At 44.4% G+C, this 19,160-nt stretch overlaps 1 protein-coding gene across 2 annotated transcripts in view; it reads left to right on the top strand.

Annotated features, from left to right (window-relative positions):
- The window catches only part of LOC124719973 (L-galactose dehydrogenase-like), a 99,908-nt gene that overhangs the window by 52,112 nt on the left and 28,636 nt on the right, over nucleotides 1–19,160 (top strand). For both annotated transcript variants that reach the window (XM_047245189.1, XM_047245190.1), the window contains exons 3-5: nucleotides 7–124; nucleotides 8,121–8,282; nucleotides 13,582–13,818. In XM_047245189.1, coding sequence (XP_047101145.1) covers nucleotides 7–124; nucleotides 8,121–8,282; nucleotides 13,582–13,818 — 517 coding nt within the window. The remainder of the gene's footprint in view (nucleotides 1–6; nucleotides 125–8,120; nucleotides 8,283–13,581; nucleotides 13,819–19,160) is intronic.

Raw genomic sequence — 19,160 nt, forward strand, 5'->3', positions numbered from 1 at the left:
TTGCAGGAGCATCACAGAGGAGGAGTGCATCGCCACCATCAGAGAGGCCATCCGCCAGGGGGTCAACTACATCGACACGGCCCCCTGGTACGGGCAGGGCCGCTCCGAAGACATCCTGGGTAAGGTAAGCCATCCGCCAACAGTCCAGGCCGGCCCAGCGCAGCTAAAAAAGAACAAAACATACTAACTGAACAAGTTGTTGTTTGCAGAAGGTTGTCCGTGGAAGGCAACATTAAATAGACTACCACGGTAAATTCTATATCTAAATCTAACACATAGTCCACAAACCACCTTACAGTGCAAGGTGGAGGTTACCAATTAGTCTTTTCCTGCAGAGCTGACAAGTGCGAGAATTATCGCACAATCAGCTTAACAGCTCATGCATCGAAGCTGCTTACAAGAATAATATACAGAAGAATGGAAAAGAAAATTGAGAATTGGCTAGGTGACGATCAGTTTGGCTTTAGGAAAAGTAAAGGGACGAGGGAGGCAATTCTGACGTTGCGGCTAATAATGGAAGCAAGGCTAAAGAAAAATCGAGACACTTTCATAGGATTTGTCGACCTGGAAAAAGCGTTCGACAATATAAAATGGTGCAAGCTGTTCGAGATTCTGAAAAAAGTAGGGGTAAGCTATAGGGAGAGACGGGTCATATACAATATGTACAACAACCAAGAGGGAATAATAAGAGTGGACGATCAAGAACTAAGTGCTCGTGTTAAGAAGGGTGTAAGACAAGGCTGTAGCCTTTCGCCCCTACTCTTCAATCGGTACATCGAGGAAGCAATGATGGAAATAAAAGAAAGGTTCAGGAGTGGAATTAAAATACAAGGTGAAAGGATATCAATGATACGATTCGCTGATGACATTGCTATCCTGAGTGAAAGTAAAGAAGAATTAAATGATCTGCTGGACGGAATGGTCTAATGAGTACACAGTATGGTTTGAGAGTAAATCGGAGAAAGACGAAGGTAATGAGAAGTAGTAGAAATGAGAACTGCGAGAAACTTAACATCAGGATTGATGGCCACGAAGTCAATGAAGTTAAGAAATTCTGCTACCTAGGCAGTAAAATAACCAATGACGGACGGAGCAAGGAGGACATCAAAAGCAGACTCTCTATGGCAAAAAAGGCATTTCTGGCCAAGAGAAGTCTACTAATATCAAATGCCGGCCTTAATTTGAGGAAGAAATTTCTGAGGATGTACGTCTGGAGTACAGCATTGTATGGTAGTGAAACATGGACTGCGGGAAAACCGGAACAGAAGAGAATCGAAACATTTGAGATGTGGTGCTGTAGACGAATGTTGAAAATTAGGTGGACTGATATGGTAAGGAATGAGGGGGTTCTACGCAGAATCGGAGAGGAAAGGAATATGTGGAAAACACTGATAAGGAGAAGGGACAGGATGATAGGACATCTGCTAAGACATGAGGGAATGACTTCCATGGTACTAGAGGGAGCTGTAGAGGGCAAAAACTGTAGAGGAAGACAGAGATTGGAATACGTCAAGCAGATAATTGAGGACGTAGGTTGCAAGTGCTACTCTGAGATGAAGAGGTTAGCACAGGAAAGGAATTCGTGGCGGGCCGCATCAAACCAGTCAGTAGACTGACGACAAAAAAAAAAAAAGTCTTTTCCTGTTCCACTCGCAAATGATGCGGGGGATGGACGCCTGTCCTCAAGCCTCTGTCTTTTTTGTTTTTTTGAGGTCATCAGTCTTATGACTGGCTTGATCTGGCCCACCACGACTTCCTCTCCTGTGCCAACCTCTTCATCTCAGAGTAGCACCGGCAACCTTGGTTCTCAATTATTTCCTGGATGTATCCCAATCTCTATCTTCCTGTACATACCAACTGAAATCGGGGCTCACCTGACGAGGCTACCATTCTCCTGTAATCTAGGGTGCAACGCTGTGGTCACGAGCCCAGGACAGGTGCAGCGGGTGATGTCGTGCTGTTAGTAAAAGCAATCTTGTCTGTCGCCTGCTGCTGCCACAGCGAAATTTCGCCGCTCTGTGCTAACGGCTACGTCCGTTGTTCACCTCACATACATTTCTGCTGTTATTTCATGCTGTGTTGCTTGTCTGCTAGCACTGACAACTCTACGTAAACGCCATTACTCTCAGTCGTTAAGTGAAGACCGTTAGTCTCTGCGTTGTCTGTGATGAGAGGTAATGCCTGAAACTTGTACTTATTGCCATGAACACTGTTATTAAGTGGACTACAAACAATTCATATGTCAAGTCACACAACTACACTGCTGGCCATTAAAACAGCTACACCACGAAGATGACGTGCTACAGACGCGAAATTTAACCGACAGGAAGAAGATGCTGAGATATGCAACTGATTAGCTTTCCAGAGCATTCACACAAGATTGGTGCCGGTGGCGACACCTACAACGAGCTGAAATGAGGAAAGTTTCCAGCTGATTTCTCTAACACAAACAGCAGTTGACCGGCGTTGCCTGGTGAAACGTTATTGTGATGCCTCGTGTATGGAGGAGAAATGTGTACCATGAAGTTTCCGACTTTGATAAAGGTCGGATTGTAGCCTATCGCGATTGCGGTTTATCGTATCGCGACATTGCTGCTCGCGTTGTTCGAGATCCAATGACTGTTAGCAGAATATGGAATCGGTGGGTTCAGGAGGGTAATACGGAACACTGTGCTGGATACCAACGGCCTCGTATCACTAGCAGTCGAGATGACAGGCATCTTATCCGCACGGCTGTAACGGATCGTGCAGTCACGTCTCGATCCCTGAGTCAACAGATGGGGACGTTTGCAAGACAACAACCATCTGCCCGCACAGTTCGACGACGTTTGCAGCAGCACGGACTATCAGGTCGGAGACTGTGGCTGCAGTTACCCTTGACGCTGCATCACAGACAGGAGCGTCTGCGATGGTGTACTCGACGACGAATCTGGGTGCACGAATGGCAAAACGTCATTTTTTTCGGATGAATCCAGGTTCTGTTTACAGCATCACGATGGTTGCATCCGTGTTTGGTGACATCAGGGTGAACGCACATTGGAAACGTGTATTTGTCATCGCTATACTGGCGTATCAGCTGGCGTGATGGTATGGGGTGCCATTGGTTACACGTCTCGGTCACCCCTTGTTCACATTGACGGCACTTTGAACAGTGGACGTTACATTTCAGATGTGTTGCTACCAGTGGCTCTACCCTTCATTCGATTCCTGCGAAACACTACATTTCAGCAGCACAATGCACGACCGCATGTTGCAGGTCCTGTACGTGCCTTTCTGGATACAGAAAATGTTCGACTGCTGCCGTGGCCAGCAAATTCTCCAGATCTCTCACCAATTGAAAACGTCTGGTCGATGGTGGCCGAGCAACTGGCTCGTCATAATACGTTAGTCACTACTCTTGATGAACTGTGGTATCGTGTTGAAGCTCCATGGGCAGCTGTACCTGTACACGCCATCCGAGCTCTGTTTGACTCAATGCTCAGGCGTGTCAAGGCTGTTATTACAGCCAGAGGAGGTTGTTGTGAGTACTGATTCCTCAGGATCTGTGCACCCAAACTGCGTGAAAACGTAACCACATGTCAGTTCTAGTATGATATATTTGTCCAATAAATACCCATTTATCATCTGCATTTCTTCTTGGTGTAGCAATTTTAATGGCCAGTAGTGTACGTACTACCACCATCTACCACTCTGTTAGGTCCTTGGTCAGCCGTTAATTATGTTTACCCTGGCCCATGATATTCGTTTGCTTATTACTGTCATGTAAAGATCAATAAAACACGAACGACTAAACAGTTTCCTAAACACTGGCTGGACATCTCTATTGTTTCCAGTCTACTTAATAACATCGTAAATAACAATAAGTACAGCGTTTGTTGCATCGTAGTACGCCGTCACAACCCTATCGGAGCAACGTCGGCTTGACGCTTGCATCTCGGGATGTGCAGTAGCGCCGTGTTTCGTTTATTTCAAGCGTCAGCTTCGCTTTTCAATTTCCAGAAATGTAATTATTGTATGCGATGGAACGAATGTCATTATTTTTGTAATATTTCATGTTTTTGACGGCACGACAAATAATACAGGTACCCCTTTTCAGAAGAAAACACAAGTTTGTGTTGAAAATAATATTTGCTTGCGTTTTAGAATATCATATAGTATTTACTTTCATGAACGCCTGCCTTACATTCACACCTGTGGAAGTGTTTGTCTGTATCTATAGTTGTTCCAGATATATTTGCGCCGAAATGTTTAAGTGGGCCACCATGTGTACCGCGAGAAGAGTTTCACAGAGCACTAAAGGACCTAACTCCAAACAAGACCCATGGAGCACTACTGATATCCATGCGAGAGGCAGCCTTGACAAAACTATTGCAGCTAGTGTTCAAGACGTATGAGACAGGCACAATACCTTCAGACGTCAAGAAGAATATAATAACTCCAGTTACAAAGGAAGCAGGTGCTCGCAGGAGTGAATATTACCGTGCTATCTGTTTAATAACAAATGCTTGCAAAATAAGAGGATGAGTCAAATGAAAACCTTATATTTGTAATAACAAATCGAAATTTCGCTCTGTTGTGCTGTAAGTTGGTAAGCGTGCTACAAGCAACATGCAGAATGGCCTGTAGGTGGCAGCATAGTGCAGATGCACACATACTGTCGCATTATCAGTATAAAGATGGCCGCCCCACTTGCGACTTGCACCAGAGAAGAACAGCGTTCTGTTATTCGGTTTTAGTGAAGGTGTGAAGCCTATTGAAATTCATCGACGAATGAAGGTTCAGTACGGTGAAACATGTTTGTCACAGCAGCAAGTCTACGGATGGAGTAGGAAGTTCGCAAATGGTGTGACCTCGGTGGAAGATGCTCCTCGTCCAGGCCAGGCGCAACGAGTTGTGACTCCACAGAACATTGCAGCAGTTGAAGCGATAGTGAAGGAAAACCGCGGAGTGACACTGAATGAGATTGCAGCATGTTTTCAGATTAGTCACGGGTCAGCACACCACATTGTGCATGATGTGCTCCAGTTTCAGAAAGTGTCTGCAAGATGGGTGCCACGGCAGCTGACTCCTGAAATGAGAGAACGTCGTGTTGATGTTCGTGAAGAACTTCTTCGGCGCTTTGAACGAGAAGGTGATGGCTTCCTTGCAAGAATCGTTACTGCGGACGAAACTTGGGTTCACTTCCACCAACTGGAAACGAAGAGAGCGAGCAAGGAATGGCGCCATTCCTCATCACCAAAACCAAAGAAGTTCCGAATAGAACCATCAGCAGGGAAGGTTATGCTCTTTTGGGACGAAAAAGGCGTCAGTTTGGATCATTACGTGCCTAGAGGGACCACTGTCACCAGTGCATCATACACAGAACCCCTACAAAATCATCTGCGGCCTGGAATCAAATCAGCGCGACGTGGGTTGCTGTCAGCAGGTGTCCTTTTGCAACATGACAATGCAAGGCCCCACACTGCCCGTGCAACAGTTGCAACAATCACAGACCTGCATTCTGAGTGTCTTCCTCATCCACCCTACTCACCAGACCTTGCCCCAAGTGATTTCCGTATGTTTGGACCACACAGAGACGCAATGGGAGGAAAGAAGTTCAGTTCTGATGAAGAGGTACGCCACGCGGTGCATGAGTGGTTGCGCGGACTACCAAAAGAATTTTTATCTAAAGGAATTTATGCACTTTGTAAGCGCTGGAGGACTTGAATTGAGCGTGGGGGAGATTATGTTGAAAAGTGATACAGCCTTGTATCACTTCTGCACGATAAATAATATTTAAAAAAATGTTTAAGTTTTTCATTTGACTCACCCTCGTACTAACACCGATTTTTGAAGAAGAATGGAAAAGGTCGTAGAAGTCGATCTCAGGGAAGATCAGTTTAGATTCTGGGAAAATGTGTAGGAATACCTGAGGCAGTACTGACCCTACAACTTAAATCAGAAGTTAGGTTAAGGGAAGCGAAACCTGCACCTATAGATATTGTAGATTTGGAGAAATTTTGGCAATGTTGACTGGAAAAGTCTGGAATTCTGAAGACAGCAGGAGCAAAATACATCGAGAGGAAGATTTTGTGCGATTGTGCAGGATCCAGACTACAGTTATAAGAGTCAAGGACAATGAAAAGGGTGCAGTGGTTGGGAAGGGAGTGAGGCAGGGTTGTACGCTATCCCCCATGTTATTCAATCTGTATCTTGAGCAAGCAGTAAAGGGAACAAAAGAAATATTTGGTGAAGGAATTAGAGTTCAGGAAGAAAGTTTGCCAGTGCCGTTAAAATTCCGTCAGAGTCTGCAAAGAACTTGAAAAACAGTTTTGAATGGACTAGGTAGTGTCTTGAAAAGAGAAAACGAGATGAATATCGACAAACGTAAAACGAGGGTAATGGAAAGTAGTCAGCCGATACTGAGGGAAATAGACTAGGAAATGATACATTAAAAGTGGTATATTAGTTCTGCTCCCTGGGCAGTAAAGTAACTGATGGTGGACGAAGTAGGAAGGATGTAAAATATAGACTGACAACAGCAATAAAAGCGTTTCTGAAGAAGACAAATTTGTTAACATGGAATATGAATTTAAGCGTTATGATGTCCTTTCTGAACATGTTCCTCTGTAGCGTAGCCTAGAATGGAAGAGATACATGAACAATAAAGGTTACACAAGAAGGGAGTAGAAGCTTTTGGATGTGGTGCTACAGAAGAATGCTGAAGATGAGATAGGTAGATAGAGTAACTAATAAGGAGGCACTGTACAAAATTGAGGGAAAGGAAATTTGTAGCATAATTTGACTAAAACAATGGATCAATCGATAGGACACATTCTTAGATGTCAAGGGATTATAAATTTATAGTAGCCTTGGAGGGAAGTGTGGGAAATAAAAGTTGTAGAGGGTGACCAAGAGGTAAATACCGTATCAGATTCAAAAGGATGATTTTGCAGTAGTTATTTAGAGATGAAGGCACTTGCACAAGATAAAGTAGCGCGTAGAGCAGCAGCAAAGCAATCTTCGGACTGAAAACCAAAACAACAACAACAAATTTCTCTTATCGCGAAACGTTTGTTTTTTGGTATTGCCAATCTGCCCTCTTTACTTCGCCCATCGTGAACTATTCTGCTCCCCAAAAAGCGAAATACGTCTACTTGTTTTAGTGACTCATTTTCTAATGTAACGCTCTCAGCATCACTTAATTTTACTTTACTCCATTATCTTTATTTTTATTTTGTTGATGTTCATCTTATAACCCCTTTTCAACACACAAATCATTCCGACTAACTCCCCTTCCAAATCATTTACTGTCTTTTTCAGAACTTAAATGTCGTCGGTAACCTCAAGGCTTTTTTCTTCCCCCTGAATTTTTAATTACTTCTCCAAATTTTTCTTTGGGCCCCAGACTAAATAACACCAGGGATAGGCAACAATCTTGTCTCGGAACCTTCTTAACTACTATTTCCCTAACACGTGCTTTTACACATATAACTGCCATTGATTATTGTAGAAGTTGTAGACAGTCTTTCGTTTATATCTCTTACCTTCAGAATCTCGAACACTGTGCTCATCTTAAATTTTTAAAAACGTTCTCTAAGTGTACAAATTTTGTAAAGATAGGTTTGCCTTTTTTTTAACCCATCTTCTAAGATGAGTCGTTGGGTCAGTACTGCGTTGCATGTTCCTACATTTCTCTGTAACCCAAACCAATCATCCCTGAGGTCGATTTCTGCATTTTACCTGTGAATTATTCGTATCAGTAGTTTGCAGAAGTAAGTTCCCAAACTGATGGCTCAGTAATATATACACCTATCAGAGGGTGCCTGCTTTGGTTTCTTAAATTCATGTTTAACTCGGAAGGTATTTTTCTTGTCTGATATGTTTTGCATACAGACGTAGATATAGATGCCATTACATATATATAAATGTAGATGTAAATGTAAATAGAGATGTAGATGTTGGTGAAGGGTCAGGTGCAGGTGTAGATGTGGATGTAGACACAGACATGGGTATAGATATAGATCCAGAAGTCTCATGTTATGCCATTAAGTTTTGCATCATTTCCATGTGGTACATTCCATGTGGTATGTTTTTGTATCCTTTGTTGCTGACTCCCTGACTGAGTGGTGCCTTTTCAGGCCCTGAAGGAAGTCCCCCGCCAGGCATACTACATAGGGACCAAGGTGGGCCGCTACGAGCTGGATCCTCGCCACATGTTCGACTTTTCAGCGAGTAAGACCCGGCAGAGCATCGAGAAGAGCCTCAAGCTGTTGCAGCTGGACTATGTCGACATTTTGCAGGTGAGCGACCTTTCTGTACAATTCATACATGGTATCAGATGAATGGATGGATGAATATATAGGGTGGGTGGACGGGCAGGGGATGGGTTGGTAGATGGATCTATGTATGTATGGGATGGATGGATGGTCTGATCGATGCATGGATCAGTGTGTGGTTGGGTGGGTATGTGGATTAGTGGATATTTTTGGAAATTTGTGGTAAGTTCCCATGGGACCAAACTGCTGAGCTCATCAGTCCCAAGGCTCACACACTACTTAATCTAACTTAAACTAACTTACACTAGGGACAACACACACACACACCCATGCCTGAGGGAGGATTCGAACGACCGACATGGGGAGCCACGCGAACCGTGGCAAGGCGCCTCAGACAGTGAGGCTACCCCACACTGCGATTGGTGGGTGTATGGATGCATATATGGGTAGTGGATGGATGGATGGATGTGTGAATTGGTGGATAGGTGGGATGTATGGGCAGATGGCTGGGTGCATGATATCTGTCTCATTTACGCCCTTACTGTTCTTCCATCAAGCGAGTAGCATTGAATATGAAATGACTACTTGTTCAAACAACTTATGGGAATGTGGCCTGGAAGCGGTTACCAAGGCAGCCGATATTCCGACATGTGAAAAGCCACTCATTTTCAAGGAAGAAAAAACGAGAGAGAGAGAGAGAGAGAGAGAGAGAGAGAGAGAGACGTGCAAAGCAATTTAAAAACTTAATGGGAGGGCCAACAGCCAGGAAACAAGAGACCACACACGGAGAAAATACACACAATAACATGACCAAAAACAGCCAATGGCAACCGTTATAGATAGTAAAACATCAACAGGGCAGTAAATAGCAGTAACCTGATCCTCTTTTGTCTGACCAGGTATAGAGCAAGATTCCACACAGAATTAATTAAAAAGAAAAAAGAAAACCTCTGTCTCCATTTATAAAGTCATTGGGTAATTTAATCTCAACAAAGTCCTTTATCACATTATACCAATAAATGAAAGGCCACCCTAGTTGCGGATATGAACTTTGTTAATTCCAAGACCTGTTTTGGCATGTTAAGTTACAGGAAATGAAAAAAAAAAAAAAACGAAGCTTGCACATGTACAGTATAAATACAGCGAGAATATACTAACTTAGATTGAGATACTGAGAAGCAACGCCCAATGACAAAAAAATGTAAGAAAGTTGGGTAGACTTAAAAAGTTAGGTGTCATTGATAATGAAAGAAAAATGGGTGCATCATGATCATAAAAACTGTGGACAATAGAGAGAAATGAGTGTGATAACCCATACGGGTAAATCATTGCCCACTCCTTCGTCTCAGTGTCAGAGTCCACCAGTCAGAGTGGCTGCCGAGTGGTGGCGGGCCAGCCTCTCAGCAACCTCTGGGTGAGCAATCCGGTGTATTGGCCAGGGCAACCGTCGTACGCTCACTGTGTTTTAATCTACCGCGAAGTTTCATACCAGTGCACACTCCGCTGCAGAGTGAAAACCTCCTTCTGGAAACATCCCCCAGACTGTGGCTAAGCCACGTCTCCGCAATAGCCTTTCTTCCAGGAGCGCTATTTCTGCAAGAGCTTCTGTGAAGTTTGGAACATAGGAGACGAGGTACTGACAGCACTGAAGCTGTGAGGACAGGTCGTGAGTCGTTCTTGGATAGGTAAGCTGGTAGAGCACTTGGCCGCGAAAGGCAAAGATCTTGAGATCGATTCTCGTTCTGGCACACAGTTTTAATCTGCCAGGAAGTTTCATGTCAGCGCACACTCCGCTGCAGAGTGAAAATCGCATTCTGGCCATCAAAAATGTTGCAAATTGGCCAAAAACACTCTCAACAGGTCAGTATGTGCTTGAAGATGTTTCTCCTTTTTAGATGAGAGTATCTTCTCGCAAACAAACAAAGATTTACCAATGAGAAATCCCGTTGTTAATCTGTCGTTATATACAAAACTAGTGACCCACCATGGCTTCATATGGGGAGAGCTATAGTAACTATCTACAACTAGATAACTTGTCTGTGGTAGTGGTGATGTATTCAGCTACAAATAAAATTCAGAGAACGTTGTTGTGTAACTGAATATCTTCACTTTAACATAAGTAAGCACTACATGGCACGAACATTCTCAGAAGGCAAAAATGTTCTCTGTTCAATGTTTAATCGGTGTTTTGCATGATATCTCATGGCAGTGTTGGTATCTGTAACCTACTGCACCACCCGTTCTGGCTGACTGCAGTGGCAGTCTGGTGCGAGCTACTACACTTTCTATGTAAACTTTCCCCACGTTTCCCTTTACACCACGTAAACATTAGCTCTACACTATGCAATTTGTTCTTGTCAGTTTAATATCCAATACGTCCCGAATCCAAGGCTATTTAGGAAGTTGGCGGTAGCGCACACCAGCCTTGCTACAGAGGTAGCTCGCGCCCGTTTGGTGCTACTGTCAGACAGCCGTACACCTATCACCACTAGATGGCAACGGTGTCATTTTCATGGCAGCTGGGTACTTGAATGGACCATACTGCAGCCAGCACGAAATGTTTATAAATGATACACAGAAACCTTCCTCATGAATCAGTCTATTTGGTAGAGAAAACCACATCAAAAACCCTACAGCAGTTCCTGAGATTAACTTTTATGTACAGCAAGAAACTAAGGTGTCAAACTTTAATTTATACACTATGTGATCAAAATTATCCTGAAACCCCCGGATACATACGTTTTTCATATTAGATGCATTGTGTTGCCCCATACTGCCAAGTACTCATATCAGCGACCTCAGTAGTCATCAGACATCGTGAGAGAGCAGAATGGGGCGCTCCAAGGAGCGCACGGACATCAAATGTGGACATCCCTAGGTCCACCGTTTCCTATGTGATAGAGTAGTGGAAACGCGAAGGGACACGTACAGCACGAAAGCGTACAGACTGACCTCGTCTGTTGACTGACAGGAACTGCCGACAGTTGAAGAGGGTCGTAATGTGTAACAGGCAGACATCTATCCAGACCATCACACAGGAATTCCAAACTGCATCAGGATCCACTGCAAATACTATGACAGTTAGGCGTGAGGTGAGAAAACCTGAATTTAATGGTCGAGCAGCTGCTCATAAGCCACACATCACACCTGTAAATGTCAAACGACGCCTCGCTTGGAGTAAGGAACGTAAACACTAGACGATTGAACAGTGGAAAAATGTTGTGTGGAGTGACGACTCTGGGTACACCATGTGGCGATCCGATGGCAGGGTGTGGGTATGGCGAATGCCCGGTGAACGTCATCTGCGATCGTGGGTACTGTTAACAGTAAAAGTCGGAGGCAGTGGTGTTATGGTGTGGTCGTGTTTTTCATGTAGGAGACTGACATCCCTTGTTGTTTTGCGTGGCACTATCACAGCACAGGCCTACACTGATGTTTTAAGCACCTTCTTGCTTTCCACCGTTGAAGGGCAATTCGTGGATGGCGATTGTATCTTTCTATACAATCTAGCACCTGTCCATAATGTACGGCCTGTGGCGGAGTGGTTACACTACAATATCCCTGTGATGGGCTGGCCTGAACAGAGTCCTGACTGATTCGTATAGAACACCTTTGGGATGTTTTGGAACGCCGACTTCTTTCCAGGCCTCACTGGCCGACATTGATACGTTTTCTCAGTGCAGCACTCCGTCAAGAATGGGCTGCCATTCCCCAAGAAACCTTCGAGTACCTGATTGAACGTATGCCTGCGAGAGTGGAAGCTGTCATCGTGCCTTTGGGTGCGCAAATACCATACTTAATTCCAGTATTACCGATGGAAGGTGCCACGAACTTGTATGTCATTTTCAGCTACATAGTGTATGTGCATATAGTCAGAAGACGATATAAACAACCTTAATTCTGTGTTATACAGTTGTACTGAAATGCTAATCATTCATACACCTGAAAATACACACCGTCCAGTCACATCAATGTGACCGCTTGTCCAAAACTTGAATAACCACCCTCTGCAGTGCGAGATTAGCAGGAAGCGAGTCTGCGTGGTTCTGGAAGGTACCAACAAGCATGTGGATCCATGCCAATTTAAACTCAGCCTGGTGCTCTTCAGACCTGCAGATACACTGTGAGCTGTGTGTGACAATGCGTGGTCTGGTTGGTAGGTGGTGTTGAGGAAAAACAAACTGCGTACATGTGCTCTAACAATAGATGTATGCTTGTCTTGGTCGATTGTCACTTCCAGAATAACACGACTGTCCAGGGAATTACATAGAAACATCCCCCTGCCTGTGGCAGAATGTTTGCTTTCATATGTCTCATGCATTATATACCAACAGCTATCCATCCAATGGAACCTAAAACTTGATTCATCTGAAAAGTCCACCTGTCGTCATTCAGTGGACGTCCAGTTGAGGTATTCGTGAGCAAATTTCAGCTTTCATCGCCAGTGTATTGCAGTCAGCGTGGGTGCATGGACTAGGCACCTGCTGCATAGGTCTTTACGCAGCAACATATGCTGAATGGTTGTTGAGGAGGGGACACTTTTGTTTGCGTCTTGGTTCATCTGGGTTGTCAGTTGCTTAACAGCTGCACACCCATTCACCTGAACACATCTCCACATTGGTCCATGTGCATCTCGTGGTCTGGTGGCTAGCGTTGCTGCCTCTGGATCACAGGGTCCCGGGTTCGATTCCTGGCTGGGTTGGGGATTATCTCTGCCCGGGGACTTGTGTTTGTGTTGACCTCATCATTTTATCATCATTGTCATCATTTGTGACAGTGGCAAAATTGGACTGTGTAGAAACTGGAACATTGTATGGGCACTGATGACCGCACAGTTGAATGCCCCACAAGCCAAACATCATGATCTACATTGGTCGTTCACCCTTGTCATCTATGGCTTGTGGTGCGCCACAGTTGCCTCGGCGCCAGTATATTTTACCCATAGCAGTATGCCAACAGCTTACAAATGTAACCATGCAGAAATGGTTCCATTCTAGGCCCAAAATCTAATGGTCATACCCTTTTGGATGTTGGGTATATAATTTTGTTTCCACTTTATGACAATTGCTACAGTGTTTGTCTGTGTCCTTCTCCTTCCCACCCCTCTTTATATACCCTCCACTGTAGTCTGTCACCTGTTGTCTTTGAGTGGTTATTGCATTTTCACATTGAACATAGGTGCTGATCACGTCAGTGTGACTGGACTGCATAGCACACAACGTCAGTTTGGTGGCTGTTGCATGCCTCTTTGTGGTGTTGCACTTTTAATGGTTAGCACTGTTCATATAAACGTTTACCACCATCTGTGCTTTCCTGTTTGCAGGTGCACGATGTGGAGTTTGCTCCAGATCCGGAAATGGTAGTGAATGAGACCCTGCCTGTGGTTAAGGAGGCGGTGGAGGCGGGCAAGGCACGGTTCATTGGGATCACAGGCTACCCTGTGTCTGCTTTGAAGGACATCATCACCAGGAGTAAGGACATCAGGATCAGCACAGTCCTCTCCTACTGCCGAGACACCCTCATCGACAGCACTCTCCAGGAGTACATGCCCTTCTTCAAGGTGAGTCTGTAGCAGCGTGCTGTGCTGGGTACGTCATGCTGATAGGAATGGAAAGCTTCATACCAGGAGGCACCAGTGCGATATATATCAAACTTCAGGCTGATCTTCCTCACTTATTTTGAAATTCTGCTCGATGTGGCCTGCCATGAATCCCCTCCTGTGCAAACCTATTCATCTCAGAGGAACACTAGCAACCTACATTCTCAGTTATTTGTTGGATATGTTCCAATCTCTGTGTTTCCCTATAGAGTTCCCCTCTACAGCTCCTTCAGGTGTCATGGTAGTTATTGCCCGATGTGTTAATACGGGTAAATATCCTCTCATCCTCTCCTGCCTTCTTGTCAGTCTGTTCTGCATGTTTCGCTCCTCAGCGATTCTACAAAGAACCTCTCACTTCTTACCATATCAGTCTACTTAATTTTCAACATCCTTCTGTAGTACCTCATGCCGTACGCTTCGATTCAATTCTATTCCGTTATTACCACAGTCCATGATCAGCTTCCACACAGTGCTGTGTCCAGATGCACATTCCCCGAAATTTTTTCCTCAAGATAAGGCTGATGTTTGATACCACTAAGCTTCTTTTGATCAGGAATGTGTACCCGTATTGTAAATAAGAAAACGTTGTTGCAATTACTCCACTGGTAACATATAACATCCATAGTCATAGTTGATGGCTTCTCTCTGTTGTACTCACGCAGACATTCAACTGAAAACGGTTGACCAAACGACCAGCATCCATTATTCTTGTGTGTCCATTTCTTCACTGCCAGCTCCAGCAAGAAGAAAAGTTAACGTTAGCTCAGGTGTGTGAACTCTGTGATAGTGCAGGAGATCACGTCTTCTTAATAACGTCATTTTTAAGTGAGTGGTACACTATGATGCGTTTTTAAACAGGTCTTGAGGAGAGGAAGTGGATTACAGAATGAGTAGTATAGGGTGCTATTTAAGAAGTTCTGCTGTTTGTATCTTTGTAACAAAGAAAGTTGGAAGAAAGGCAGAGATGCTCGTTCATGTTCCCCTGGTAGCTAAACTACATTTTCTTAGTATATTTTTATTTTTCTTCTGGCCAAAATGTCATTTGGTATGTTCAAGACATATATGAAATCATGTATATATTATTGCTATTATTATTATTATCATTACACACGTTACAGGCCTTTCATCAGTACTCCTTCATTCGTTCACTAAAGGCTCTCTTCCGTTCTTCAGTGCACTTTGGCCTTTGAGCTTTAGATGCTGTTTTCTCTGACATCACCTCCCACTTGTTCACCCTCTGTCTACAGAGTGGTCCATAGATAGTAACCGGGCTAAATACCTCACGAAAACGAAAAAACTACAAAGAACGAAACTCGTCTAGTTTGAAAGGGCAAACCATATGGCGCTATGGTTGGCCTGCTAGATGGCGCTGCCACAGGTCAAACGGATATCAACTAAATAGGAACCCCCATTTTTATTACATATTCGTGTAGTACGTAAAGAAATATGAATGTTTTAATCGGACCACTTTTTTTGCTTTGTGATACATGGCGCTGTAATAGTCACATACGTATAAGTACGTAGTATCACGTAACATTCCGCCAGTGCGACGGTATTTGCTGCGTGATACATTACCCGTGTTAAAATGGACCGTTTACCAATTGCGGAAAAGGTCGATGTCGTGTTGATGTATGGCTATTGTGATCAAAATGCCCAGCGGGTGTGTGCTATGTATGCTGCTCGGTGTCCTGGACGACATCATCCAAGTGTCCGGACCGTGCGCCGGATAGTTCCGCTATTTAAGGAAACAGGATATGTTGAGCCACATGTGAAACGTCAACCACCACCTGCAACAAATGATGATGCCCAAGTAGGTGTTTTAGCTGCTGTCGCAGCTAATCCGCTCAACAGTAGCAGACAAATTGCGTGAGAATCGGGAATCTAAAATACGTCAGTGTTGAGAATGCTACATCAACATCGATTGCACGCGTACCATATTTCTGTGCACCAGCAATTGCATGGCGACGACTTTGAACGTCGTGTACAGTTCTGCCACTGGGCACAAGAGAAATCACGGGACGATGAAAGATTTTTTGCACGCGTTCTATTTAGCGACGAAGCGTCATTGACCAACAGCGGTAACGTAAATCGGCATAATATTCACTATAGGGCAACAGAAAATCCACGATGGCTGCGACAAGTGGAACATCAGCGACCTTGGCGGGTTAATGTATGGTGTGTCATTATGGGAGGAAGGATAATTGGCCCCCATTTTATCGATGGCAATCTAAATGGTGCAATATATGCTGATTTCCTACGTAATGTTCCACCGATGTTACTACAAGATGTTTCACGGCATGACAGAATGGCGATGTTCTTCCAAGATGATGGATGTCTGGCACATAGCTCGCGTGCAGTTGAAGCGGTATTGAATAGCATATGACATGACAGGTGGATTGGTCGTCGAAGCACCATATCGTGGCCCGCACGTTCACCGGATCTGACGTCCCCGGATTTCTTTCTGTGGGGAAAGTTGAAGGATATTTGCTATCTTGATCCACCGACGAAGCAATGCATGTGCGAACATTATGGAAGGCGAACTACTCGCTGTTGAGAAGAATGTCGTTACACATATTGCTAAATCCATTCTGAGCATTTATTGCATTAATGTGGTATTTACAGGTAATCACGCTGTAACAGCATGTGTTCTCAGAAATGATAAGTTCAGAAAGGTACATGTATCACATTGGAACGACCGACATAAAATGTTCAAATGTACCTATGTTTCGTATCTTAATTTTAAAAAAGCTACCTGTCACGAACTGTTCGTCTAAAATTGTGAGCCACATGTTTATGACTATTACAGCGCCATCTATCACAAGCGAAAAAAGTGGTCCAACTAAAACATTCATATTTCTTTATGTACTACACAAATATGTAATAAAAAATGGGGGTTCCTATTTTTATAAAAGCAGTTGATATCCGTTTGACCTATGGCAGCGCCATGTAGCTGGCCAACCATACCGCCATCTGGTTTCCCCCTTTAAGCTAGACTAGTTTCGTTCTTTGTAGTTTTTTCGTTTGACTCTTATTTCGTGAGGTATTTGGCCTGGTCGCAATCAATGGACCACTCTGTATAGACGCCTTTATCCATGACGTCCGCTGAATCTGGCTGAGCTCTTTCCAGATCAGTTTTGTGTAGTGGTCTTGAGTCCCTGGATGTACCTGTTGGTGAGTCTAGTCTGTGGAAATCTGCTGATGTGTTCATAAAATTTTAGTCGCCTCTTTCTAATGTCCGCTGCGATGTTGAAGAAATGTTGTGTGGTGTCTCTGGAGTGAAGCCTATATCCTTCGTCCATGAGTTTTGGTCCAATAATTCTCCTAATGAATTTTCTTTCCTGTGTGAGAATGTTCTCAGAGTCGGCCTTTGTATGTAACATCAGTGTTTCACTGGAGTATTGCACCTCAGGTTTGATTACAGTGTTGTCGGGACGAAATTTGGTGCAGGTGGACAGACATTTCTTGTTGTATACACCTTGTGTGTGGTATAAGGCGCTTCAGTCCGGAACCGCGCGACTGCTACGGTCGCAGGTTCGAATCCTGCCTCGGACATGGATGTGTGTGATGTCCTTCAGTTCGTTAGGTTTAAGTAGTTCTGAGTTCTAGGGGACTGATGATCTCAGAAGTTAAGTCCCATAGTGCTCAGAGCCATTTGAAACATTTTTGAAGGCTAGTCAGCCGACCTCCAGCTTGTCCTTCGGTCATCCAAGTCGCACTGGCTTCCAAAGGCCTTGTACAGGGTTATTACAACTGACTGAAGCGATTTCACATCTCTACAATAACTTTATTATTTGAGATATTTTCACAATGCTTTGCACACACATACAAAAACTCAAAAAGTTTTTTTAGGCATTCACAAATGTTCGATATGTGCCCCTTTAGTGATTCGGCAGACATCAAGCCGATAATCAAGTTCCTCCCACACTCGGTGCAGCATGTCCCCATCAATCAGTTCGAAAGCATCGTTGATGCGAGCTCGCAGTTCTGGCACGTTTCTTGGTAGAGGAGGTTTAAACACTGAATCTTTCACATAATCCCACAGAAAGAAATCGCACGGGGTTAAGTCGGGAGAGCGTGGAGGCCATGACACGAATTGCTGATCATGATCTCCACCACGACCGATCCATCGGTTTTCCAATCTCCTGTTTAAGAAATGCCGAACATCATGATGGAAGTGCGGTGGAGCACCATCCTGTTGAAAGATGAAGTCGGCGCTGTCGGTCTCCAGTTGTGGCATGAGCCAATTTTCCAGCATGTCCAGATACACGTGTCCTGTAACGTTTTTTTGGCAGAAGAAAAAGGGGCCGTAAACTTTAAACCGTGAGATTGCACAAAACACGTTAACTTTTGGTGAATTGCGAATTTGCTGCACGAATGCGTGAGGATTCTCTACCGCCCAGATTCGCACATTGTGTCTGTTCACTTCACCATTAAGAAAAAATGTTGCTTCATCACTAAAAAGAAGTTTCGCACTGAACGCATCCTCTTCCACGAGCTGTTGCAACCGCGCCGAAAATTCAAAGCGTTTGACTTTATCATCGGGTGTCAGGGCTTGTAGCAGTTGTGAACGGTAAGGCTTCTGCTTTAGCCTTTTCCGTAAGGTTTTTCAAACCGTCGGCTGTGGTACGTTTAGCTTCCTGCTTGCTTTATTCGTCGACTTCCGCGGGCTACGCGTGAAACTTGCCCGCACGCGTTCAACCGTTTCTTCGCTCACTGCAGGCCGATCCGTTGATTTCCCCTTACAGAAGCATCTAAAAGCTTTAAACTGCGCATACCATCGCCGAATGGAGTTAGCAGTTGGTGGATCTTTGTTGAACTTCGTCCTGAAGTGTCGTTGCACTGTTATGACTGACTGATGTGAGTGCATCTCAAGTACGACATACGCTTTCTCGGCTCGTGTCGCCATTTTGTCTCACTGCGCTCTCGAGCGCTCTGGCGGCAGAAACCTGAAGTGCGGCTTCAGCCGAACAAAACTTTTGAAGTGTGTAGACAAATCCTTCCCATTTTTATTCAAACTTAGTTCAACCTGTTCCCGTGTGTGGCGCCGTCACAGCATGTCTTCAAGATGGCTGCTACAATTGACGTTCGTCAGAAGCAACGTGCTGTCATTGAATTCCTGTGCTGTGAAAACGAGACAGTGGGAAACATCCACAAGAGGTTGAAAAAGGTGTACGGAGATGCTGCTGTCGATCGCAGTACAGTTAGTCGGTGGGGGAGCAGGTTACGTGATGAAAGCGGGCACGGGAATATTGAGGATTGTCCTTGCAGGGGCAGGCCTCGTACTGCACACACTCCAGACAATG

Source organism: Schistocerca piceifrons, chromosome 11 (assembly GCF_021461385.2).
Source record: "Schistocerca piceifrons isolate TAMUIC-IGC-003096 chromosome 11, iqSchPice1.1, whole genome shotgun sequence".
Classification (NCBI taxonomy): Eukaryota; Metazoa; Arthropoda; class Insecta; order Orthoptera; family Acrididae; genus Schistocerca; species Schistocerca piceifrons.